The sequence below is a fragment of the Osmerus eperlanus genome, chromosome 1 (genome assembly GCF_963692335.1).
Source record: "Osmerus eperlanus chromosome 1, fOsmEpe2.1, whole genome shotgun sequence".
NCBI classification, from domain to species: Eukaryota; Metazoa; Chordata; class Actinopteri; order Osmeriformes; family Osmeridae; genus Osmerus; species Osmerus eperlanus.
The window spans coordinates 17057776-17084985 of record NC_085018.1 but is presented as its reverse complement, the minus strand read 5'-3'; the positions used below and the strand labels follow the sequence as shown (position 1 = coordinate 17084985).

General features: G+C 44.1%; 3 protein-coding genes across 4 annotated transcripts; 1 reads left to right on the top strand and 2 right to left on the bottom strand.

Moving 5' to 3' along the window:
• Positions 1 to 18: 18 nt before the first annotated feature.
• dstyk (dual serine/threonine and tyrosine protein kinase) lies at positions 19 to 13391 on the bottom strand. Of its 2 annotated transcripts, XM_062464599.1 has the most exons (15): positions 13053 to 13391; positions 12131 to 12350; positions 9831 to 10240; positions 6705 to 7211; positions 6322 to 6517; positions 4805 to 5043; positions 4621 to 4704; positions 4174 to 4350; positions 3559 to 3688; positions 3033 to 3189; positions 1900 to 2032; positions 1417 to 1530; positions 1196 to 1310; positions 853 to 987; positions 19 to 648 (listed from the first exon to the last, which is right to left on the bottom strand). In XM_062464599.1, the coding sequence occupies exons 2-15, from the start codon at positions 12321 to 12323 to the stop codon at positions 461 to 463; spliced, it is 2778 nt and encodes a 925-aa protein (XP_062320583.1). In that variant the 5' UTR covers positions 12324 to 12350; positions 13053 to 13391; the 3' UTR covers positions 19 to 460. The 2 variants fall into 2 exon arrangements, with proteins under 2 accessions (XP_062320583.1, XP_062320576.1); XM_062464592.1 differs by having other exon boundaries at positions 12131 to 13391.
• Positions 13392 to 15089: 1698 nt separating this feature from the next.
• Positions 15090 to 23889, top strand: nuak2 (NUAK family, SNF1-like kinase, 2). Its single transcript, XM_062464563.1, has 6 exons — positions 15090 to 15504; positions 19141 to 19261; positions 19630 to 19781; positions 20859 to 20924; positions 21041 to 21293; positions 21424 to 23889. Exons 1-6 carry the CDS (start codon positions 15244 to 15246, stop codon positions 22524 to 22526), a joined length of 1956 nt encoding a protein of 651 aa, XP_062320547.1. The 5' UTR covers positions 15090 to 15243; the 3' UTR covers positions 22527 to 23889.
• A 239-nt stretch (positions 23890 to 24128) lies between these two features.
• ccnd3 (cyclin D3) lies at positions 24129 to 27170 on the bottom strand. Its single transcript, XM_062464581.1, has 5 exons — positions 26752 to 27170; positions 26354 to 26569; positions 26016 to 26175; positions 25103 to 25245; positions 24129 to 24859 (listed from the first exon to the last, which is right to left on the bottom strand). The coding sequence occupies exons 1-5, from the start codon at positions 26989 to 26991 to the stop codon at positions 24692 to 24694; spliced, it is 927 nt and encodes a 308-aa protein (XP_062320565.1). The 5' UTR covers positions 26992 to 27170; the 3' UTR covers positions 24129 to 24691.
• Between the last annotated feature and the right edge of the window lie 40 nt (positions 27171 to 27210).

Genomic DNA, 27210 nt, shown 5'->3' with positions numbered 1-27210 from the left:
CAAAAAGCAGTATTTTGTCAACATTTTATTTAAAAAGTTGTATTGTTTCTTGACATCCACTTAAATACAATCTAAAAGTAAATATATTTTTTATAATACTGAGAGTGGACTATGTTTAAAATGTTTTATCTCTAGTAATAATCCTATGACCAAGCAGCAATTAGATTGCTAGAGAGAAGCATAGTGTTGGCTACATGTTGTATACAAACACACACAGCACAGTGAACACATAACACCCATGTACATGCTTGTGGACATGTTGGTCCAGTATCAGATCATCATAAATAATGTCAATTAAACTCCTGTGAAATGACGAGAAAAAAAAACCTTGTCTTGGTCACACTTTATTGGTCATTATCTATTACCCTCTCAGAAACAAACTGTCCCATCTCCTTTTCCATAAATACAAGCACAAAAATATGTTTTAACCACGATCGACTGTCCGTTCCATCTTGAGTTTTCAGTTTGAGTCCTCCAGGCTGCTACTTTTCTGGTTTAAGCCACAGTTGCAGAGCCGTACCATGATGCTTTGCAGGCTGGGCTCTACAATGCCTAGCAGAGGCCTCTGGGAAGGGTCTCCATTCCAACAGGCTTCCATCAGCTGCCAGCATTCTTCATCAAAGCTGGGCAGTCGCTCTGGCCTAGCACCTGCAACAACATGGGCACACTGCTCTAAATCTCAATCTCTTTCCCTCTAACTCTCTCACACATACACAAAATGGTATCTCCACAAGAAGTAATTTGGTATACTTTCTTGATAGGATGAAAAACACAAATAGACACAACATACAAATTAAAATGTTAAGTTACAGTGTCTTCATTGGCGTCCAACATTGATCCAGTAAAACTCACCTTTCTTAACGTTGTTCCACAGCTGGTCTTTGCTGGAGCACTTCTCAAAGGCCTCAGGCAGTTTGACTGAGCCCGTGCAGAGATACCAGAAGAGGATTCCAAAAGCGTAAACATCGACAGAGTTATCGTACTTTCCTGGAAAGAGTTCAAATTGACAATTGTTACCAAAAATAGCTTGTAGTTCTGCAGGTGATACTACAGTGTTGGAACAGGTTGACACTATGAGCCATTTGTTTTATTCCAAGTGAAGTGCGTTTTTTTTTTTTTTAAAGCAAAACAAAGCATGGGTGAGTACGCATAGACAGATACCTGTAGGATATCAGTGTGTGTGCGCGTGTCTAACCTGTGAAAAGCTCAGGAGCCATGTGGATGGGAGTTCCTACGATGCTGCCAGACATCATGGCCTCAGGCTTACAGAAGCCAAGGTCTGTGATCTTGGCCCGGTTCTGTTTGTCCAACTAGGAACAGAACAGGTGACATTAGGTTACGTGCACAAATGAACACGGTTCAGATTTAGGATTTACAAATAGCCAAACAATAAATGTCCCAGAGGGCTTCCCTTACCAGAACATTCTTTAGCTTAATATCGCGGTGAAGAAGGCCCTGACTGTGCAGGAAGCGAATGCCCTCCACCACATCCAGAGCAATCTGCAGCCTCTCCCTTAGTGAGAGGCCCGCCTTGAGGAGAGATATAAAATAACGGGTAGATGATGAGACAGTGCAGTCCCAGTGGACCTGTTCCTCTCATGACCCATCATGGTGTATCAAGAGTTACAACCAGTGTCAAAATGTATGCATCAGCTGGCTAGTTACCTTGAAGCCATTGTATGTCTGAGTGTGTATGAGTGTGTGTGTGTCAGGTTAGTCAGCTGGATACCTTGAGACCAGTATACATTTCTGTGTGTGAATGTCAGGTTAGTCAGCTGGTTACCTTGAGGCCAGTGTACATGTCTGAGTGTGTGTGTGTGTCAGGTTAGTCAGCTGGTTACCTTGAGGCCAGTGTACATGTCTGAGTGTGTGTGTGTGTCAGGTTAGTCAGCTGGTTACCTTGAGGCCAGTGTAGAGGTCTCTGTGCAGCCTCTCCATGATGAGCAGGACAGCGATGCTGGAGCCTCCACCGTAGGTGTGGTCGATGACAGAGCCGTGCAGGTCCACCAGGCGCTCATGCTTAGGCAAGGACCTGCACACACAAACACATACATATCCAGTGTTCAAAGTTTTTCAACAGTTACAACTCTCCATAATCTTGCCCAAACACTATATTCAATACATCAAACAGCCACAGGGGGGCAGAGCTGTCAGCGCAACGTCAAACAATAATGTTTTGCCAACATTATTCAGTCCTGACCTAAACTAAAAAGGAGAAAAATATGAAATTGAGTATTCCAAAATCTCTAAATATGATTTCATGTGAATCATATCAAATGAATTTGCAGAGGAGAGCTCTGAGGTAGACAACACATCAACGCTTCCTGGAAAACATGCAGGAGAGGCAGCGATGCATCCTATAACCATAACAAGGGCGTGGTGGTGGTTCAAACCAGCCCAAGGCCTATACCAGGAAGCAAGTTCAACATACCAGGAATATGATTTGGAAGCTGCACCTAATGACCAATCGCAAACATGTGTCATGTGCAACATGTAAACAACAAAAAGTCCATCAGAGAGATATTTTACACAAAATGAGCAAACTCATATTGCAGTGGCTGCAGGGCAGTGCCTGCAGGGCAGTGGCTGCAGGGCAGTGGCTGCAGGGCAGTGGCTGCAGGGCAGTGCCTGCAGGGCAGTGGCTGCAGGGCAGTGCCTGCAGGGCAGTGCCTGCAGGGCAGTGGCTGCAGGGCAGTGCCTGCAGGGCAGTGGCTGCAGGGCAGTGCCTGCAGGGCAGTGGCTGCAGGGCAGTGCCTGCAGGGCAGTGGCTGCAGGGCAGTGCCTGCAGGGCAGTGGCTGCAGGGCAGTGCCTGCAGGGCAGTGGCTGCAGGGCAGTGGCTGCAGGGCAGTGCCTGCAGGGCAGTGGCTGCAGGGCAGTGCCTGCAGGGCAGTGCCTGCAGGGCAGTGGCTGCAGGGCAGTGCCTGCAGGGCAGTGGCTGCAGGGCAGTGCCTGCAGGGCAGTGGCTGCAGGGCAGTGGCTGCAAGGGGCTCCTGAACTCCCTCCTGTCCGAGTAGAGGTCGGCCCTGCTCACCTTGTGTAGTGGAACTCCAGAGCAAGGTCGTTCCAGTGCTTATCGTCCGGAGGTACCACTGATTTGAGCGCACAGGGGTAGTGCCCCCCCCAGCTGTCACACAAGTAGACCACTCCATACTGGCCCCGCCCCAGCTCCCGGCCAAGCTTGGGCTTGCCTGCCAGGAAGGGAGAGACAATTCAGTACATCTGTCAACATTTGCTTTAGCCCACTGTTTAAGAATGGCATGACACATCACCATGGTTGCTGGCTCGCCGTGTCTGTGCTGCGTGTGTGTGTGTCTGCTGCGTGTGTGTGTCTGTGCTGCGTGTGCATGTGCTGCGCGTGTGTCTGTGCTGCGCGTGTGTGTGTCTGTGCTGCGTGTGTGTCAGTGCTGCGCGTGTGTGTGTCTGTGCTGCGTGTGTGTCTGTGCTGTGTGTGTGTGTGTCTGTGCTGCGCGTGTGTCTGTGCTGCGTGAGTGTGTGTGTCTGTGCTGTGTGTCTGTGCTGCGTGTGTGCTGGGGCGGGGCTGTGTTGCTGTGGCTCACCGTGCAGCAGCACGTCCCTGAGAGAGCGGCTCTCCAGAGAGAGGCGGGCCAGCCGCGGGGCGTGGTCCTTCCTCACACGCAGCCACAGGTCCTCGGTGCGCTCCAGTCGCCCCGTGTGGCCCTCTTCCAGCTACACACACACACACACACACACCACACGTCAACACACACACAGCTCCACATGGCTATATAGCATAGGCTCCATCGTTAATCGATTATGATGATTATTATTATTAACTCAGAAAAGCTTTGAGGCTCCGCTGATAACAAGCTTCTCTGCCACAATGGGAATCTTCCGGGCCATCATGTGAATGTAACTGACAGAGCAACTGCAGTCCTGGGGGTTCAAAGTTTACAACAGGCCGAGCTAAAACAACAAGCTACTTGTCCCAGATACACAGTTATCTGTCAAACTGCAGGATAATTAGCTGCTTTTAGGGAGACCCTGTTAAAGAGGCAGAAAGAGAAGAGCAGTTGAGAGAAAAGAGGAAAACATGAGTATTTAAGGAAACTCAGTAATAGGGGGTTGAGGACGAGGTGGTTTAGAAAAAATGAACAATGTTTTTTTTGGAAAGACCCGTTTGTTGAAAGGGAATATTCAAGGTTAAAGTTCACCTGGCGCAGGGAGAAAGCGAAGGCATCGTGAGAGCTGTTGAGGCGGGTTCTGAACTGGGAGCAGATGCTCTTGGCCAGCTTGGCAGCGCTGAGGCTCTCTATGGCATCCTGGGCCACGTTCCTCTTCCACTCTGGAGTGATGGCGGGAGGGTTGACAAACGTTATCCTCTGAATGATCTGGAGAGAGAGAGAGTTACAGACAGAGAGAGAGATACAGACAGAGAGAGATACAGACAGAGACACAGAGAGACAGAGAGAGAATAGAACAGAATCTGTCAGCTATGATTAAGAACGGAGAGATGAGAGTGTTTCAACTTGAACATGTTTGAGTGACATGGGTGACAGTACTGGGTTATTCCTGGGTGGGTGACAGTACTGGGTTATTCCTGGGTGGGTGACAGTACTGGGTTATTCCTGGGTGGGTGACAGTACTGGGTTATTCCTAACCTGTTTAAGCTGCTCCCAGACCAGTCTGGTGACAGATGACCCCGAGTGAAAGGTCACCTCCACATGATAGGCAGCGTTCAGGATCTGGAGTGAAAATAAGACGAGATAAGAGGCACTCACCTTTGAACAAAAGTCTGAGGGAAAAAAGGGCACAAATCACACACACACACACACACACACACACCTGTTTGAGGTGGTTGGAGGTGACGTTGTGAACAGACGAGTCCATGTTGGACTTCTCCAGGCTGCTGAGGCAGCGCTCCAGGGTTCCTACGAAGCTCTCCCTCAGGTAGTCTACGGAGCTGATCAGCTTGTTGGCCACCGCCTGGTTCAGCCCCTTCACAATCAGCTCCTGAATCTGGTGGATGCATGACTTGATGTCCTTGGACGAGACAGGTTCCCCGTTGGTGGTCACGATAACGTCTGTGTAAGAGAAGCAGCAAAAGGAAAGCGTCAAACGCAAGTAGTCTACTGTGTCATGACACTTAAGGTTTCATGTTGATCAAATCAGCACGGTGAAATCCTGGCCTGGTAGAAGTGTGGGCATGGAGACACTATGGTCACAAGACGTGCTCTGAGCTCATGAGACCACAACAAATTGTCATTTTTCGGTTTGGCCTTTTCCTTTGGGGTCATCTCTGTGTCCTTACCATTGAGATGAAAGGCAGCAAAGTGAATTTGGCGACACAGCTTAACTATTCTTGTCAGTGTCTCCATTCTCTATTTCGGAGTTCTTGGAACAGTGTCATATTACCACCTGCTGCTTACAGTGTGTACCAAAGGCAGGCAGTGAGAAAACAGGCCAGTGTTGTGTTTTCTAAATCCAGCCCGTCGCTCTCTATACTCCTCCTCTGATCTCTCCTCTCCTCTGCCCCTCCTCCGCTCCCTCTGAAAACACACGCATCATCTGGGCTCCCTCCCAGCTCTGACTAGGGCTGTGGCCATGGTAACAGGCTGAATGGGGCAGTGCTTGGGGAAGAGGCCATGAGTTGGTCATCTCCTCTAATAGAGCAACATAATAACATGAGCTACTAAAGGACATCCCCTTCTCTTTAACACGGGGCTGGGGCCACTACATGCACACACAGCAACGGAAACAAAACAGATCTCGACTATCAAACTCTACTTAAAATATTTAACAATCTGCCAACATGTCACGTGTGAGACTGTTATACTATTATAGTACTCTCCTACTGTCACTGTGTCATTGTTTTAGCAGTAGTAAAACTTGTGCAACAAGGCTGTCAGTATGCATGTGTCCGGCACAGGTCCAGAAATGTGAGCAGGACAATGACTCAACTGTCCAAGGAGCAGGTTGAAATGATCCCATCATTATATCACAAACAATAGGACTAATGAGAAAAAACCGAGGCTCTAATATGTCCATCTATTTCTAAATTGGTATAATAAAAAGTATGTGCTGACATGGCAAGTAATATTGTGGGGAAAACCCTGTTACATGACAAGGTGCATTGTTCCAGTGCTCCTCAGTACATTATGCATTCAAGACTAAAGAGGCGAATGCAGTTGGCGGATACTTGGGTCACAAACAGGCCAACTGTGGGGAATTTCGTTAACTGAAAAGAGATGAATTCATCAGTTGGGAACACTGGTGATATCTGCTTTGTTAGGGGAAACTACAGATCTGTGTGATCCGTGTGTGTGTGTGTGTGTGTGTGTGCGTGCGTGCGCGTGTGTGACCTTTGAACTCCAGGTTGGCTGCGTCCTCCAGCAGCTGCTCCTTCATGCCGCTCAGCGTGTCCACGATCATCTCCTTCATCTCCTCCTGCTTGCGGTTGGCGATGGCCATGAGCGAGGTGAACAGCTCGCCCTCCTTCTCCCGCGTGTACTCCAGCCGGCGCGGCGTGATCTGCAGGTCCCTCTGCATGTCAAACGCCTGGGGGGGGGGGGGGGGGGAGTCAGGCACAGTTCACACCAGCACCAGGGCTGCCGACCGCTTACCAGCAACATCGTTTCCTCTTTCACACGTGGCTGCATCAGCACTGTCAATATTGGATGTGTAGTGGAAAACACACAGATGCGCACACCAGCACGCCCCCCTCCCCTCTGTCCCCTGCTCGCACCTGGTTGATGAAGAGGTCCAGGCAGCGACAGTGGACCCCATTCAACAGATTGGCTGCCTCCACCTGCTGGTTGTGCAGCACCTGGCGGGCGAAGGGCACCAGCAGGCGGTGGAGCCTCTCGAAGGCCTCCCCCAGCACACTCTGGGGCTTGGCGGCCGCGTGGGACACCTGGGAGGGGGCGCCGCACGAGCAGTTCCCCACAGGCGTGCTGAGGAGGCCCAGGGACAGCAGCTGCTTGTACAGGGGGCTCTTCTCCTTCTCGCGCTCCTTGTCGGCGCGGCGGCCGGGCTCCGGGGAGGCGTCGGGGGGCGTGCCGGGGATGCGGACGAAGCACACGGGGAAGGGGAGCATCTCTTTGACCTTGTTTAACTCGGCCACCTGCTCGGCGCTCAGCGAGTCGTGGCTGAGGGCGTAGAGGATGATGGGAACCACGTGGCGCGTGCAGTCCTCCAGGGCCTCGTGGATGGGCTGGACACTGGGGCACGGCACCACCATGATCTTAGCCTCCTGAGACGCAGCGAGGGGCAGAGGGGGGAGGGGGCCGAGTCAGTCAGACAGTTCACTGTGCTCAATAGGAACACTGCATGAGTAACTGTATACTGTCCGTGCACCTGTGACGGGACGGTAACTTTTATGGCGTTGAGTAAAAGCTCATTACAACCAGGAGATGTGACAATGGGAATCCACTTGTGTGAAAAAGAAAGCAAAAGTAAACAAACTTAACAGCAACGTAAGGGTTCAATTTAGATGGATTATGCTCCAATAAAAAAAACACCAACCTTACTGCAATGAATCACACAAGCTAGTCAAAACAATCCAAACCTGTCTGGTCATGGGAAAGGGTACTTGAGGGCAAAGGACAAGCCTCGACTACATGTTTTTGCTCGACTTGATAAAGTACAACAACTACAGAAGGGTTCTAGAGGGAGCGTGAGAGAGTGTGGAGGAGAGAGCGAGCAAGAGAGGGAGGGAAATAGGCTGAAAGAGGGAAAGAGGAGAGAAATGACTAACACAACCACACAAAGGAGACAGTCAGTCCTGTCTCCAAGAAACAAGAGCAGAGTCCAACTGAGCAGTGTCTTTAGAACAGGAATCGCCTGCAAACATTTGTTCACAACCAATCAAAACAAATAGAACGCATGAATTGCCTTAATGCAGTCAATATACAAACGCAGCTCGACGGCCAAACATCTGGGGGCTGTTTTGAAGCAGTTATCTTGATCCAGTTGAAACGTTACCCAGTCTGAACTTTTCAGGACGCGGAAATTAAACGCCAAGCGGACAAATGCTGTTACTAATTATGCTGTCAGTGAAAACCAAATGTTCTTTAAATAGCATACTTAAAGACTGGATGCTAAAGATATATCAACCCTTTGTTGAAAGTTAGCAGGGTGTCCTATTTGAACTATGTGGCACACAAAGGCAGTAAGCAATCTAGTTTGAGGTTATGCTACTGAGAGGCATGTGAGAAATGTGTCTATAGGTTAGCACCACCCCTGTCCTCTGTTTCACTGAGCAGCTAGAATATGGGGAGAGAGCAGCAGGAAGCCTGCAGGAGGAGAGACTAATTAGCAAGGTAGCGCTTGCATCTTTTGGCCTGCCCAAACAGGGCGCTCTCATTATGCCAGGGCTGTGTGAATATCACAGGGGGTTGACAGCTTGCCTGGCTTCATTTAGTCCTGGGTAAACACCAACTATCAGACGGCCTAACACCCTAACTAAGGCTACACATTGGTCCTGATACATCTACTGATGGGGTATGTCATGGCAAACAAGGCATGAAAAAACTATGGCTCAATGGAAAAGCGTACTGTAGTATTAGCGTTACACAGTGGACATATCTTAATGCGGTACAAAACCATGTAGGGGAGGGGACAAAATGTCACAGGACATTTTAAGTGTGGTTAATCTAAAACTGACCATTATCCATGAAGTCTAGGCTCCATTCATACCCAGCAGCTAGTTTAGACCAGTGGGAGAGAGAACGTCTTCCAAACTCAATCAAAATACGACCCTTTCCAGAACCCAAATATTTGGGAATAACCCTGAAAATCAAAAAAGAAAATCAACTAGTCCAGCTATAACCCACTAATAAACAGTGCCCCGAGGGTAAAGGATTCGGTTGTTGCCATGGCAACTTATTTTTCACAGTGCAGAGCTTGGGCTTTTCTCTGTGGCCTGGTCATGTGAATCACACCAGACTGGGGCTATTACGTAAAGGGAGGGCTAAGCAGAGCAGAGCACAGGGCCGAGGCAGGCTGGCCTCAGGCCCTCTAAAGCCTGGGCTCCACAGCCAGGAAGGATCAGCCAGGCTCTTTGTTAAAAGGCTTAAACACTACTTTCTTTTCCTTGTCCTGGCTGCATGTGATGGGGAAAAGACAGAGGAGGTATGGAGGCGAGTGTACACACACACACACACAACGTTGCAAACATCAGTCAATCTGGGACATGGGTCGAGTGTCCTGCTGGCAGACAGATCCAGCAATGCTCTGTCACCGTCAGAAATATAATACCTCACATTGTCCAAGTGTCCAAGCACAAACACAAAGTTGATTGCTTGTTTAGGGTCTTGCAAGCAATGTTTTATTTCGAGAAAAACGATTAAACAAATAATACAGTAATATTACCTAATTCTACAACAAAGCGGACACAAACGGCTCCGCTGAACATGGGGAATAAGATGCAGTTCAGTAATCTGTGTGTCAGCTAAATCATGTGTGAGAGTACTGTTTCCAGCTTAGAGAGAAAAAAAAAAAATGAAAAACAGATCTGGCCGGTCGCTTGGTCCAGTACAGTCAGTGATACTGTGCCACTGTGTAATGGCATTTACATCTTCAGTCAAAACATCTAAATGCTAACCTAGTTATGAGACTGGCTGTTATTTGCTCCAACCAAACAGGGACATGTTTACAATGAATGTGGAATCTCCTCAGTTCTGAGTAAACTATGAAAATGAACAAACCCCAGTGGGGCAGACTCCCCTTTTGCCTCCAGTCTTGACCTGCGTGTAGCACTGCATATGACCTACGGTAAGTGTAGAACTATATCTGTAGTGCGTGGCCTGTGTTATTCGTATCAGTTTTCGGCCTTGTGGCCTTGTGGGTGTACAACATCCTCTGGCCCTACCTGCAGCAGAGGGTGGTGCAGGGTGATCTCCAGCTCTGCCAGTCTGTGAGCCGGGTCTTCACATTCCTCCTGGATCTCCAGGTCTTCGCGAGGCACCGTGTCCCAGCGCCCACAGTGGGCTGCCAGCTGGTGCACCAGCTCGTACTGGCCCGGCAGTGCCAGGCTGAGGCGCGTCTGTCTGCCATGGGTGAAGCACAGCTTCCTCCTCTTGCAAACGGTGCCCTGAACACCCTCGCAGGCCTCGCCAGCCTCGGGCCCCAGGGGCAGCAGTCTCTCCCCCAACAGGCAGTTGAGGAGCTGGTAGCGCGCGGCACAATCCTGACCCAGAACCATGATGTAAGGGGCGGCGCCCACCGTGTTTTGGAGGAACTCTTCTTCATGGCGGGGGAAAGAGATGCAGCTTAGCTGGCCTGCGAAAACACAAAACAGGGAGGATGAGAGTGTGGAGGACAGTAGTGAGTATTATGGATGCTGTGTAGTATGTGGGCATGGGCACTGGTAATGAGGACAAATTGGAGGACAAACAGAAAAGTAGGGAACGTAGGGTTGATAGTATCATGTTTTTCACTTGCGTTGACCCCTGTGTAAACACACACACACTCCCACGCCCCCTTCCAAAAAGGATAAATATTTGACGCCCTACTGTAGTCTAACCAATAATTTAAGATAGTGAAACGTTATTTGGAATGTTCCTTGCACTTCTGCATCATTTAGTTTGGTCGAGGCTAAACCATGCAAAATAGATAAGTTCATCAGGAAGTGAATAATCCTCTATGATGCTGACTCACTGCCCAAAGCAGTTACACAACAAAGACCTGCTGCTGTACAGCAGAGATCCTCAACACCCTCCTCTCTCCTTTGACCAGACTTTGCTTAAACTGTTAATCTGGTATTACCCTGCCTGGTACTTTTTGCAATTTGCAACCCAGATTTGAATTGACCTATTCCTAAAATGTACCTATTACATGTAGCCTATCTATTTAATTGAGTGTCTTAAAAACCTGACCGACAGTTTCCCCAACACTGCTGAGGTTTGTCTGATCGGCTCGGACTGTGATTGCATGTGCCCATGAGGTCAACATAAGTAGACAAGGGCCTCAGAAAACCACTAAAATCTAAGGTTTTGAATGGCTAAGCATTTACCATGCATTCCATTCATGGCAATTACTATATTGGTCTGGGTAGTTTGACACAGATTAAAGGCCTAGTTCTGGATTTATAGGCAAACAAGAGAATCTTCATAAAAAGTGTGAATCAGTCTGCACTTTTATTAATCTGTGTCAGAGGCTAAATACTGCTCAGTGAGGTTAGACAAAAGGGGATTTCAGACAGATTTACTTTATCTTAAATCCTGGAATAGTACTAACCCCATGTCTATGGGTTCACACCTCTGAAGATGATTTATGTCTAAATCTAGTCTTTATGCCAATCTACAGGAGATAATGGAAATATATCTTTGTTCCTTCAATATTGCCTCAACCAAATGATAAATCCCTGTTGATCCTAATATGGGTGTTCATTGATGTAGGGTCTCATTTGAAACAGAAGTGTTTACATAAGCAGAATGAATGTGACATTAAAGAAAACTTTATTCTTATCTCTCACTAAATAGAAGATGTTGAAAAGTTATTTAAAAATTGGAGCACCATATACACACAAGCTACTCCCAGAGAAAAACTGTCATTTTTGCTTAGTAGATTGAACACAATGTTTAAAGTTCAATTTCTAGTCCTTTAACATTTCTACATGTTAGGACAGCTTTGTCAGTACAGCATTGAGAAAGACCCCAATAGGACGAATCTCTGTTTTTTCTCAATCATATTATCTGGGGAAAATATCTCAAAGTATTTCCACCCTTATATTTATCTTATAATTCCTAGTCTCCCTCTCAGCAAAAACATTTTTTGGAAAATATCTTAAACTTGGGAAACGTATGAAAGCCATGAATCCATATAAGAAAGTTTGTTTCTCCTCAAATTCAGAATATAAAAATAGACATTTCTTGTCTTGGACCAACGTAAGTTTGTTGGTTGTTACTGAAACATAACAAAAGCTTAAAGAACAAACTGGTAGGCTACAATCTGTCAGCATTATCACAAATTAAATTCTATGGCTCTCGTTGGCCCTGGAATCTTACAGATCTAAGATCCAATAAAAAATTACTTATAATGACAGCTATAGCTACATGGTTTAACACAGGAACATGAAATGGCAATCTGTAACGGTCTAAGCAATCAAATAGGATAGGCATGTTGATTTATTTAAGTAACAGTAATACAAATAGTGTAGCAGGTGCTTACCTGCTTCCAAAGCAGCTACTTCCGAACTGACTGCGGACGCGCAGGCGTTACTGTAGTTCTGTCTTATTTCCCGGAAAAATATGTTGGTCTCCTTCAAGTTCTTTTTTAGCTGTATGGTGTGTTTGTTGTAGCTGTTAAATACCCGTGTTAGTTCTCGAGCTAAAGGAGTCACTTTTTGAAAATTACCCTCCATGGTAAGTAGGGAATGTTGTCTTCTCCCCTGAAAAAATACACAAATTGAAGAATGCTCCCCTCTGTCCACAATGACGCCTTGTGACCCCAGATCAATGTGACACGACACGGGTCATGGCGATCAAATCATTATCTCTTTTAGCAAATTTGGGACAACGCAAGGCGAAACAATATCAAACCGTCAATTGGAACTCGCCTTAACTCACAGCACTGCGGTGTCTTTGCATGACAAATGTCACCATTTGATGATGAAAGTTTCCACGTGTAACGTTAGCCCGAGACAACAGCGCCTGGACAACAGCGCCTGGACTGATACGTGTGAGGAACAGAGACAGCTATCTTGCAAAAGTTAATGCTTCTAATGATGCTAAAAACTCTGAAAGGCCTCAATTTGCAAGCGCGTTTTTGTGTGCAACCACTCGCGCTAGCCGAGTACTAACATTACCGGTATTAGCTGTCCAGGTAGTTCACAATAACAATATGTCAAGTCTACTACGTAAGAAAATGTTTGCTTACCACTTTATAAACCAATTTCCTAATTGCTTCAAAAGGTAAACAAAATAGACCAACAAAAACTAGCTAATAATCTGTCTAAAAAGTAAACACGCGGATTAGATAGTTTGTCGGGGCAGTGCCAGGGCAAGCTGGTAGGAGATAGCTAGAGCTAGTTAGTTTTCTCTAGTCTGGTAAACGCAAGGTAGGAGAGTAGAGCTCGTTAATCAGAAATTACCTGATGTGGTATTGCTAGCCAGGCATCGTATTCCGGTCCCTAGCCTGGCTAGCCTGCATGCTCATCAATTTCATTAAAGAAGCCCCATTACCTTCACTCCGTGTAGGGCTAGCGTTTTCACGGTTAGAATTATCAATCTTAGCCACTACTAGGAAGTTAGTTGGTTAGCACGTTAGCAAAACTGTATGGGTGTTTGAGCCAATCCGAGATTCCGTGAAAATGTCGATTACAGTAGCTAGTAGACCAGACTTTGATCTGATCGGCTAAGGGAAAAAAACATCCAACGACGTCCTTGGTCACTGTCAAACATCCTGGCCACACTCCCTCGAAATCCTTGCACAGAAATCAGTGCGAAACACTGAAGACAGGAACAGTAATCCGAACTGCTTTCTGGGACATGCAGTCAATTAACGTGGGTGGGAAAAAGTTACGTTGGCCGATGCAGTATTTGTTTTACAACATTTGTAACAGTTTTATTAACATGTATAATGTTTTCAACATATGAACAGTAACTATGTCAAATCAGTTAATGTTTAACTGTTTAAAAAGTATAGCCTATATTTTGCAAACTAGAATTTGTAATGTTGTAATTTAATGTAAGGCTGATCATTTTAGCTAATGTGCCATATTTTGCTTTCACATGGATGAGTATTGCACAGTGAGTATGAACGCATGACATCCTCCAGGGACTTAATTACTGTTGTTTGTTTCACAAAATAGTGTATAATTAAAATTAATAGTTTTCCCTGCATCAGAGGAAACAAAGATTAGGACATGTTAGTGTTAATTAAACCAAAGCTTTAGAGGGGTCCCCAAACTTTTTTCTGCTAGGGCCAGATAATTTTTCCTTTCTTTAATGTGGGGCCGGGTCGGTCTGTTAACAGAAAATTACATGGGTCGGAGTGACTACCAGTATTATTGTGAAAATGTTATTATGATTTTAAATGTATTTATTATGCTAGATTAGTTTATTATTTTGTTATGCACCGTACATCCGTACATATCAAGGGATATATAGCCTATTAAAAGAGTATTATTAATATCGTAATGACCTTTTTTCATATTCATTGCTATTGAAATCAAAACATTTACTTACTTATGCATATTAATCAGTGTAAATCAGTGTATCTGGCATTGTTCAGGTACGTATTCGCGGGCCGTAGTTTGGGGACTCCAGAGTGTAAACCAGGTTGCAACATTATTAGGTAAAGTTCCCCCTCTTGTGGGTAAAATATGAACTTGGAAACGTTTTTTAAGTCTGGGAGACCAGCAGTCACCGTCTCAGTGTATCAGTATCTTATTTCAAAACCTTATGCCTCGTGAAAAGAATGAGACGCATTTTGTATTATTTAAACCAAACATTATTTGGGTTAAATGTTTGTTGAACAATAAACCACAATAATTGCAGTGTGATACCATACCAGGATGATTTTTGATGATGAATGAGTTAAATTATGATAACCTTCTAAACTGTATTGAAAGTTTTAAACTGTAATAACAAACTTGCAATAAGACACAATCTATGAGTGCTATGTTTTAGGTCTTGCCACTCTGGTTATCGATAGGCCTATTTGAAATTATATTTACAGTTAATCTAATGCAGAGAATATGTGTGTCAATGTGCCCGGTAAACCCTAGGCTTTTTGGATAACCAGCATACACCCTAAATTTAAGGAAATAATGATTAGCATATCCTTCCAGGAAAACACATGTGCACGTCAACCTTACATTTTTATAACTGAGATGGTTTTGTATACATTGGCACTATCAAGTAAAAAAACAAAACAACAAAAAACATATAGCCAAATATAGGTCTACAAGAAGCGTATATTAGTTTTTTTTTATTAGAGTTTTTCTATGGAAACAAAAGATGCAGATCTTGTAAATTTGGGTACATTCACTTTTGTTTCATGTGTGCTCTAGCTGTGGATTCTTGTGCAAGTTTTACCCAACCAGTTTACATGGCGTGCTCAGAGGCAGACCTATGAAGAGCTAAACACGCCCCAGTGGCAGACAACAGCAAATAGAAATAAGCGGTGATCGTCATTTAACACACAGAGAAAGATAGGCCCTGTTGCTCTCTACTTTAACTAGCCTATTGTGATAACTGGACTAAAGGCCACCTGACAAAAACAAAGGCACTCTAGAAATGGAACGTGTCTAAAATAATATTCTTTCGGAAAAGAAAACGATGGATAAAGACATTCGACCGAAGATGGATGCAAACCATTTTAACTGTAGCGAAGAGTCGCCAAGTTTGCCTTACAGTAGGAGAGTTTCACTTGACAGAAACTCGGTCGGGAAAACTGACTTTCAATGTCCTATAAAACGACAGGCAGTGAAAAGACATCACCACAAACATAATTTGAAACATCGATACGAGTTTATGGAGACGCTTGGAAAAGGCACTTATGGGAAAGTCAAGAAAGCAATCGAGAGATCCGGTAGAATGGTAAGATTCTTCCTGCTTTTTCTAATTTTCCATATCTTGATTTGCATGTTTAATTTAGGCAATCTGCTTGCCTATGTGTCGTCCTGCACGGGCAATTCTAAACACGTTTGTCTACCTTTTTTATTTCAATCAATATCATTGTCTTCTTGCAGAATTTAGGGTATTTTCAATACCCATGGTCTCGTTGAGACCTGAACAATTAGGAAAGTCCACCTGGATCTGTACTAGACTGTTAAAAAAGACAGGGACAATCTTTTTGAAGATTGTCCCTTTGAAGATGTTTTACCCAGCCTTGTTGTCTATATTATGAGCGATGGCCTGTATTAGAAAGAGAAACCTGGATGTAAAGATTAGGCCAAATACACCATTAGTGAAAGCACACCAGTTAAAATCAAGTGTTTTAAAACGTGTGTATGCCTGGACATGGTTAAGATGAACATAGCCACACAACACCAGATAAGTTCAAACAAAGGATGGTTTAATTTCCTGATACTCTGCCATGCCTGTTACTGGAATTATGTTGTTAAAAATGTGGCAACCCGACACTTGGTAAAATGGCTTCTGGGAAGGCACTCACTATTTCTCCCACAGTTTTGGAATTTGTTGTACAAAGACCTAGACTAAGATATATTTGAACAAGGGTTCAACGGTTAGGGGAAACAAAACGGAACATTCTGTAAGAGAGTAGACTATAGCTTTATCAACCTTCCTATACGACCAGACAGTAAAACATGATTTATTAGATGTAGAACATCGCATCCCGTGTCTCAGTACCTGTTGACTACTATGTGTTCTAGAAACTACTGCAGTGCAATAGATATAAAAAAATGTGTAATTTATGTACAACTATCAGGCAATTATTAGAATCCGGAATGGCATTTCTGAATATATATTGGCAAATAATTCAATTTAATCATTCAGAATAATTGGTTCATTTATTATTTCTAAGTTTTATCCTGTGAAAGTCTGACCTTAATGGTGTAGCCTATAATAACTTAGTGCAGTGAATTCAACAAAATTGGACTGCTTGACCACAACAGAGGTTTCCTGATGTTATCAAATCACCTGTGTAGACATAACCAGTTATTTACGTTGAACGCAGGAGATTTGGAACACAAAAGCGAGTTGCGAGACCAAAGGAGAACAACTATTCCCTTGTAGTTACCCAACAAAGCAGTGGTTAGTAGAGTGAAAGCTGAAATCTCGGAATCTCCCATCAGTTTTTATGATGCTCATCTTAATATAATTTCAGACACTGAGTGTGACATGTCAACCACATTTGTCTTTGGAGAACATCTGTGGGAGTTTAAGTTTCTTGGAGGTGTTGAGAAGTCTAGTGTTTTTCTATCTTTGTATGTTTCTCAGAAGGGCAGGTGGTTGAATTCCCACTGGTCTCTCTAGGTGCATTCCAGCCCTTCCTATGGCCTAAGGGCAAAGAATAGAGAGAAAGAACGGACACTAATGTGTAACTCACCTCATATATCTGAGCCTTACAATTGATCAATACTTGGAAGTCTGAAGTAAAAAACACAAAAACAAAACCTGAGGCCGACTTGAGGCTTTAAAATGGTAGAATGACCTTGTACATAACCTGTTTGTGGCCTATCCTTACAGAGGAGTGTGTGTGTGTGTGTGTGTGTGGGGGGGGGGGGGGTTGGGAGAGTTGAGGGTGGTGGTGAAGAGCAGGGCAGGGCATTTGTCTATTTAAGAGTTGTGTTTACAATGCCGGTAATAGGCTGCCTGAATCCTACTGAAAAGCACAACGCACGTGATTAGATTTGAAGATTGAAGCAGACAAACTCAATGACAAATCAGATCAAGTCTATTATAAGTGGATTTATGCTGGACAGGAACGAGGAACAGGAATAGGAAATGACAATAGAAAAAGGGTAGCCTATTTGAGCACTTCAGGGAAATTCCGAGAAATTCTGAGAAATTCCTGGAGTTACCAGAAGGAAACACATTTAGCCGTACATGATGATGTATGTAGCCTACCTGTCCTATCTTGTTTGTCATCAATGCCCAAGTAAAATGGAACACAAAAATGCTACCTACAGAAATATAGGATATGGCCCTTTGTGTTTTGAAGCTGATAATAAAACATTTAAAAATAATTGGACAAACTTATTAATGAGTCACTTGTTTAGGTGTGTCTGGCAGATTTAGTTTGTTCATGAGCGTTGATGCCAACACTTTTTGTTTTTTGACACTCTTAAAGTGAAAGTTTGCTGTTTCAGAGACTAAAGTATGCTGTGGAAAAAACGTTTTACAAAGTGGATATTCTAATTCCTCTGTAAACTTCATTGGAGATATTGCAGTAGTGCTGTAGGAACATCTGACCCTGTCTGCCTACACGTGACTACACATTCACTGGAACTGAAAGACTAGACTTGATCCACTGTTTACACTCTCTAATCCTTAAAAGGGTGATGAATTAGCCTACAAAGTTTCTGCCTGGCAGTCTGAGACTAGACTATCATGACAACTGAATGAACCCTTGACCTTACTTTATGTCTCAGAAGCCCTCTATTACACTGTGTGTCATACTGCTGTGCAGACAGCAGTATCATTGAATGGGATACCAAGGCTAGGTTGACGGCTAAAGGGAAATGAGGAACGTTATTCACCTGTCTGCGAAGCCTCATGTGAAAAACTGCATACATGCCATACTGATGTGTGAGAGAGGACCCAGACTGGGACTCAAGGGAAGAAGCTAAAAGTTAATGGGATCTCTACTGAGCTTACGACCTTAGCATTACTGTGAGGATGACTGGAGGTGAATAACGATCCCCTACCCTGTCACCTGTGAACCCTCTGAACCCGGTCACTCCTAGGGTCACACGGCTGACGCACAGGGGACAGTGTGGAATCCCAACCATCTAAACAAGCCTCAATCAAAACACACATGTGCTGTACACAGTCCTGTGTAGGTTTAGACAAGAATAGTTGTACGTCAATCACCCACCCCAGAGCACACAAGATCCCATAACAACAGTATGTGTCAAGGCAACAAAAGAGGTTCGAACACATCATCATACACACATTGTCATGCTCACACACGCACATACTTAGCAAAAGTCACACTTCTACGCATGTGTGCGCATAAACCTTTCACATTTCATTTCTATTGAAATTCAAGTAAACAGATTCTGGGGGACCACACTGACGTAACACAAAACAATAGACCTTATTTCAGCAGGGAGAATACAAGGACCTGCCTTGTCACAATTACACTGTAGTGTTAGTCTGTCTACTCACCAGTACACCCCTAGGCTACAGGGTGGCTGGTGGCCACAAGGAAACAGGTGACAATGAGTCAACCTCCTTGCTTTTTCATTAGAAGATGTGTATGTCATTTATTTTCTGTCTCAGGTACATCAATGTGGTGTCTCAAGAGCAGTTCACATAGCATTGTTTGCCAAAGTCAGTAAAGCGGATTAGGCTAACAATATCTTGACCAACTGGTTAGCATACAGTTTCAAGGCATTCAGTCCATTCAATTTGGAACTGAATTGGAAAAGTGTGTTGATAGAAGATAGCCTAATGGTTCCTGGTACCAGCCGGGATGAGCTACCGTGCTTCATTCATTTTTCACGGATTTGCTTGAAGAATACGTTTGATGTGTTTCTCCATCAGGTGGCCATCAAATCCATCAGGAAGGAAAAGATCAAGGATGAGCAAGACCTTTTACACATTCATAGAGAGATCGAGATCATGTCCTCTCTCAACCATCCCTACATCATCACCATATATGAAGGTAGGCTCAGAATAGACTTCTGTTTAGGATCACACTGATAACAAAATGTTCCTCCTAAATGATCCAATTGAATCATACAGTTTTTAAAAAGAGGTGAGAAAAAAAGTGATCAAGCTACATGTGAAGAGCAACGTGAGCCATCTTGTAAAAGGTTTCCACACAAATCTCTGACTGAGGAGGTTTTTTGCAATATTTGGTCACGCAAGTCATTAAGTCACAATGATCCTTTCTCCATTACATAAGCGGGGGGGCCTCCACAATGACGCACACACCGCTGAGCGGGATGCCCGTGTGGAGAGCCTTCTGACAGGGCCATCCTCTCCTCTACAGACTGTGACCATTCTGTGTGTTTGTGTTTGGTGTTGCAGTGTTTGAAAACAAGGACAAGATTGTCATAGTGATGGAGTACGCCAGCCGAGGAGACCTGTATGACTATATCTGTGAGAAGCAGAGGATCACCGAGTATGAGGCCAGACACTTCTTCAGGCAAATCGTTTCAGCTGTGCAGTACTGCCATCAGGTAAACCGTCTTTTAGACTGCTGTAGCCACTCTAGAAAGTCTCCTTTTCTCTTTAGGGTGAAGAATACAATATGTCTCTACATGCTCAGGTGTGCATAAAGGTTGTCTTGTAAAAATGCCATTGTGCCTGTTTGTAACTATAAATCATACACCAGTAATAGTTGTGGAAACACATGGACAGTAGTGCTGATCCTCATCAGCAGCACTGGTGAAGCCCCACCTCCACAGTTACATAATGGGAATTATGCATATTATTTACCATTGGCCTGGCATAGTGAACAGGGCTGTTACAACACTGGGCCAATGAACTTGAAACGCCCAGCAAACTTGAAACACGCGAACATACACACACACACACACACACACTCTTTTATGAGCGCAGAAGGGAATGGACCAGTCCTATGAACACACTCACAGACACACATTAAATCCTCTTCTAGGGCCCATAGGTTTGTTTCTATGATATTCTAGCACATGGCACATGGTGTCCTATACTGTGGAAAGTAGAGGCACATCACAGTAAAATGCGTTCAAAGTATCCTGGTGGGACAGTGGAGAACCATGAGGTCTATATCTGTTGACACAGTTTTACAAGTGCCCTGTAAAGGACTATGCTGACCACCTGTCAGTATTTATTCTGCTTAGTACTAGTCAGTATTGTAGATATTTATAGTTGTTATAGAGTCATTTTGTATCAGCCACAATATGATTTCAATAAAATACATTTACAAAATAATGTTATGAGAGAAATGTTCTTCCAGCATATATCTTGAGTGAATTGAACAGAAGTTCAAGACAAAAGAAGTTGACCTGCATTTTTTTTTATTTTTTTTTTATTTGGTGCTAAATTTAAGCTGTTGCTCCATGTCTCAGTCAATGGCATGCCCCCCTACAGAGTGGAGCACAATGGTAGCATAGCTGACATTCCAGAACAATCTTCTGTTGGAACAGCATCTGTTCTGACCCAATTTCTATTCAGATCTACAATTAGTAACCAATCACACACAAGTTCTAACAGTAATTGTGTAAGAATAACATCATTTTAAACAACTGTCATTGTCTTCTTTCCCATCTTAGAATGGGATAGTACATCGTGACCTGAAACTGGAGAATATTCTACTAGATGGCAACGGTAATATTAAGGTAAGGGACAAAGGGCATCTTAACAACAGTGCCATTGAAACTACATGCCAAACTTCAGTTTCACTGATGTCATGTCTAGTTGTAAATCAAATACTTTCATTTTTACCCAATCACAGATAGCAGATTTTGGACTTTCAAACCTTTACCATAAGGATGGGTACCTTCAAACCTTTTGTGGAAGTCCCTTGTATGCCTCTCCAGAGATAGTTAATGGACTGCCATACAAAGGTCCAGAGGTGGACACCTGGTCTCTTGGGGTCCTGCTCTACACCTTGGTCCATGGGGCCATGCCATTTGATGGGCACAACCATAAGAACCTAGTGCAGCAGATCAGCACTGGGAACTATCGCAAACCAACAAACCCTTCAGGTGAGCCTCATGGCAGTGGTGGATTTTGTTTGTGGGCTTATTTTCTTACTTATTGTCATGCACTTCCACTGATGGAATATCTCTCAAAGAAATCAGCAGCCAATGTGGGTCTTTCTGTTTTCTGTCTCAGATGCCTGTGGTCTAATTCGCTGGATGCTGATGGTGAACCCTGAGCGTAGAGCTACAATAGAGGAGATCGCCGGACACTGGTGGCTTAACTGGGGTTACCAACACTCCCTGCTGGTCGATGGTGAGGCTGCGGGGGCGGTGCCACCAGGTGGGACAACCACGGCAACAACTCAGCAACCAGGGGGACTCACCCACATTGTCAACTGGCTTCGTCGGACCTCTAGACCTTTACTAGAGAATGGCTCCAAGATGCGCTGCCTGCTGCGCTCCCAAGGAGGCAGTGGAGGAGACGTGGTACGGCAACGCTCCCTGCGGAGGTCTCGCAAAGAGAACAACGTCTCCCAGACCACACATGAAGTGGGGGCTCCCACCACTCGGCCCGCCAAGGGGATCCTGAAACGGCGAGGCAGTCTGAAGCAGAAGGCCCACATCGAAGCTCCAAGCGCAGGGACAGAGGAACCACAGAGAGCCTTTGGCCTGTCCATACCGACCCAGGTGCAGCCTGTTGCTTCTCTCCCCCGCAAGGGCATTCTGAAGAAGCCTGTGGAGCGGGAGTCCGGCTACTTCTCCTCCTCCCCCGAGAGCAGTGACTTACCCCAGATACCACAAGCTCAGGTCTGCCCTTCAACAACACCCCACTGTAAAGGCATCCTGAAGCACCATGGCAAGTTCTCCTCAGGCGGCCTACAGGATTTTGGTTCTTTGGACCAGCTGGCAGCCTCCCTGCCACGAGGGGGACCCAGAGCAAGGCCCAGCAGTGCCATCAGCCAAGATAGTATCCTCTCCTCAGAGTCCTTCGACCAACTGGACCTGCCTGAGCGTGTAAGGCCACCAGCACCAGTGGAACGCCCAGTCAAGAGCACCATGAGAGGGTGTGTGTCTGCCGACAACCTGTTTGACATTCAAGAAGAGAGGCTTTTAGGGGAAGGCCAGCTGAGGCCGAGAGGACTTTGGGACTGCTACCGATCTGGAGTTGCAGACAGCTCTTTCTCTATCAATGACTGTGACAACGTGACAGACACCTACAAACAGGCCGTGGTGATGGGGGGAGCAGCAGCAAGCCGAGAACCAACCAGAGGATCTGGACACAGCATAGGAAACTAGGACAACTAGGGAACAAAAATGTCCAAGACTATTGAAACCTTTTAGCAGTGATGTGTCATGGTAGCTATAAAGAAAGTGACAGTTTTGATGCCATCATGCTTGTCTAAAGGAAGTACAGTACCAAAAACTGGGATATTCTGGGATATTTTTCAAATGACTATGTTTAAAATGTCTCTTAAGAGGCACTAGGAGCCAGACATTTGGATATTGGTCAGAAACTGGCTTTTTATGTCTGTTCTTAGCATTTCAATATTGATTTATTTTCTTTTTTTACATGTGCATGTCAGGATGTGAGGAAATTGGCATTTCATCAATACCAAAGATTCTAAAAAAGGAATTACTGAGCAAACATTTTTCATCTCATTGAACATGTCAACCAACCAGTGTGACATGTTTGTGTGCTACAGGAGCCATTCCAATAAGCAAGTATATTTATTCCTGGATAAACTTTTGAGATGACTCAAAAAGCTTGTGAGCATTATTTTAGCATTGGGGGCAGAACCAGTATAACATGCCTCCATTTTACATTTCAAAGTTAATTTAGAACAGAACAGGGATTTACAGGAAATACAATAGTTAAGGCGACTATAAAACTGCACAATATGGAACAACTTTTTTTTCTGGAATTTATATATAAGCTTTAGACAAGCGAATGTAGTACTGACTAAGTTAATATGTAATCCTTTTAAGGAACTGAAAAATGCCATGAAGCCTTTGTCCATGGGTTGATTGCTTTATGAGAAAAAGTCTAAAGGTGAGTTTGGTTGCCCTGTAATCATAACAGCAGGTGTTCGGAGTGAGATTTTATTGCTGTGCTGTTAAGTCAATGTGCAGTATGTCTTGTATATGATTAGGATTTATGCAATTCATCAAACGTGTTGGCTGGTTAATATGGGCACTCACATGAATGTGGAATAAATACACCATTTCTAATTGCACAAGAGATGGTGGCCTATTCAGCATCAAGTTGCTTGCCAATGACTGGAATATGCTTAGGACCTTTTATCAGTATGAAGAGGTGCCAATGTCATGTGTTATAATTGCTTTGGGCAGGTACAAGTCTATACTTTATTTTCAAGTCTATCATTTTGTTCAGGCAAACACAAAAATTGTATTTGGAGGGAAATGTGTGTCAAATTTGTATTTGGAGCTCTGAATGTCAGCAGCGGCAATCTATAAACATATTCAGTGGTAATAAAGACATTAGACTGAAGCAGCAACAAATACTGAGGATATTGCTTTTCAAATTTAATTGTATACATTTCTTGTTGGGATCTTGTTCGTGTTAAACAGGAAAAGTGTGGATTTTGTCTAGTCATCCACTTGCACATAATTATGTCAGAGGAAACACTGGATTCTTCAGAAGCATTTTTTTTTTGGACCACATTTATATTGGCCAAGTGCCAGCCTTATCATCTGTGTGACTTTGTGCTTTCACTGATCTGGCATCGTGAATTATAAAAAATAAAAAAAATATGAATAACACCTTTTGTTCTGTGTGACCTAGTAATAAATGTTTATGGTAGTGTTGGTTAACTTATTACTGTAGTGTGATACAGAACACCGTTTTCAGCGCTAATCACGCACCCTTACTAGAGGTCTATCTCAGCACATTGTTAGGAATCGAGAATAATTTCACTTCAGAATCAATAAGGACTGAATACATTTAATAGATAAGAAATCTTTTATGATAATTCATATTGTATGCATTGAAAGCATTGACTCACCAAGCTCACATTAACATCAAGTGAAAAATGTCAGGCAAGTGTGACAAATGGCATGTCTGAAGTGAAAACAAACGTCACTAACCAAATAGGAATACTATTGCAACTGTATACTAAAGCAAGATAAAGAAACAAAACTTTTTTTTAAATGTTAGAAGCAACTGCCAAACAACAACAACACAGAACTCTTAAATAGACTGACTAATAGCAGGGAACCATTACATAATGTCACAAAAGGACATCCTCTAATTAATTATGTGTGAACACCAAGTGTACGAGGAACTTCAAGTTATCACAGACAATCTTGGTACAGAGATAATGTGCTTGTACCACTCTACAGTGTTGCATACTGCCATTAGCTATTGCTCTGGTCTCACTTGAATTATTACATAAATAAACTGCCAATCGCTCCTGAGACTAGTTAAAGTGAAGTTGTGTACATCATTTGTAGACCAAGGGGGACAAATGTACGTCCTGCACGTCAGTGGGGGTGTAGCTATGCTCAAGGGCAGGTGTTCCTGGCCGGCTGACAGCTGTGGATTGGGAGCACGAGGGAAGGTTGAGGTCAAGCATATTTTCCAACTGTCCATAACAGGAGCAGAGGGAGTCCTGTTAAGGTACAGAGCAAAACATATAAGTCACCAATTATCAAGGCACAGGTTACAGATGCACAAAATATTTTGTTGGCCTAAGCATCACCCAATAACAAGTGTGTTTAGGATTCATCCTGAAACAGTTAAGCTAACTTTAAACCTTTTCCCTACCACGGTGAACTGCAAGGCAGGTTTGAGTTTGAGACAGATAGAATATATTAAATCAGCAGAATATTAGGTTATACAGTATTAGCCTTACTAGATCAATGGCCAACAAATTAGCCAGAAGCTGCATGAGTGAATCAGTGGAGAGCCCTCCATTAAGAAGACTAAGTCTGCGGATAGCAGCTGCCACACTGGCACAGGCGATTGTTGAGGGCAGGAACATTGAAAATGTATATTCTGGAAACAGAGAATAGGAAAAAGGATGTACAAAACTAGTATATTTTTGGGTTAGTAACAGCTTAATATTAACTTGTAGATGGCAGTTAATGCAGGGCAAAATATCAAAATACCAGAGTGCTGAAGGAAATACTGTTGGTCAATTTGTAGTCAGGAGGAAATCGATAAAATCCCTGAGATGAGCCACAAGAGAAATACTCTCATACACACCATGACACAAAAGCGAAGTTCTAAAATGCCATTCCAAAAACTGATTGTCTTTTAGATATTAGGCTGGTGTGACTAACAAACCGTTTTAAGTACTCTTTTACTGAAACCATAGAGATGCAAGGTCAAACTCAATGCAAAATACTATATCCCTGTGACTGGTTGCCTCAGGCAACCTCATGGGAGATTCGTGGGAAATTGGGCAACTGAAAGGACAGACGTAGGTCTTTCATACCACACAATACAGGATTACACAAACTCATCCCCATCTCTGCAATGAACCGCTGACACTTCGAAATCGAAGTTATGGGTTGCCTCATGCAACCTCGTGGGAGATTCGTGGGAAATTGGGCAACTGAAAGGGCAGACGTAGGTCTTTCATACCGCAATACAGGATTACACAAACTCATCCCCATATCTGCAATGAACTGCTGACACATCAAAATTAAAGTTATGGCTACTGTGTGCCCATTGTTCATCAAACACAGGGTTGCCTGGTTTGATTGAATAAGAAAAACAGCAGATATCACTGAAACAGCTAACTCCATTAGACAATACCATACCTGTTGCTGCAAGGGCGATGTAGGAGTGGACATGTCTGCGCAAGGCATGGAGGTTGAGAGGGATTATTGGTATTTCATGAAGAATGGGTTCCAGGAAGTCAGAGGGAAGCACAGAGCCAAGATTCCATTCTAACCCAGCTACTACAGGCAGCTCCCACTGCTGTGGACCAAACACAGCACACACACACACAGTTTAGAAGCATTATATCCACATATTTGAAGATGAAACATTTGTATTAATCTTTCATGACATCTTTCAATTATACACCCTTTAAATTGCCAGTGTAGGCTACTGTGTCATGTCACCTATTGTAATATATGTCAAATCTTGTATTTACCAGGAGATCAGAGACAGAAATGGCATTGTCTGTGTAGATACAAAGCCTTCTGGCACTCAAGGGAACTGTTTCTCGTAGCTTGGAAGATAGGAACATACAAACAGCTCCTAGAAGCTGCAGGTTTGTCCTCTGAACAAAAACACGACTCAAATAACGATCTAGGTAGTGGATTGCCAAAGGAAACACCTCTTCTTCACACTTCTGCTCCTCACAAACCTGCCAGAGAAAAGTTATATGGAGGTGTAGAGCAACACTTTCAAATATTAGATCTATCATCTATCCTGACACCACAAAGGCCGATGTGTTGTGTACAGCTTGGATAACAGCCTGATGTTGAGTGTTATTACGGTATCCGGGGAAGCTATACATCTAACGTTATGCAACATTAGCTCAATTACCTGCAGCATCCATACAGCCAATACTCTCCTCATGTAGGGTTGAATATCTGTCTGAACTGTGCCAAAGTAGGATGGCATAACTCGACTTGTCTTCTCTATGACTAAGAGATTTTGCCAAATCCGATAGTCCGTTGTCAAGACAGGGTCTTTGCAGGCCCGGATAGCCATGACTTCAGCAGATTGGGTGGTACAGTTTGATGTAGTTATGAATCCTCCATCTTCATGACATGTCAACTCCATTCGACGAAACAAATTAATATGTTACCGCCGTAATTTTTGTCTGACAGATACTTTGCTACAATCGAGGCTAATCTGAAGAAGTCTGTCAATTGCTAGCAAAACTAGCAGGGTCAACAAAAGCAGCTATTCTGAAGGTGGTTTCCTCAATCTCAAATCCGCTGTTTTCGCGCAGCATTCCGCGACTGCTAGGCAGCCAGCACCAAACGTGAGTGCCTAGAG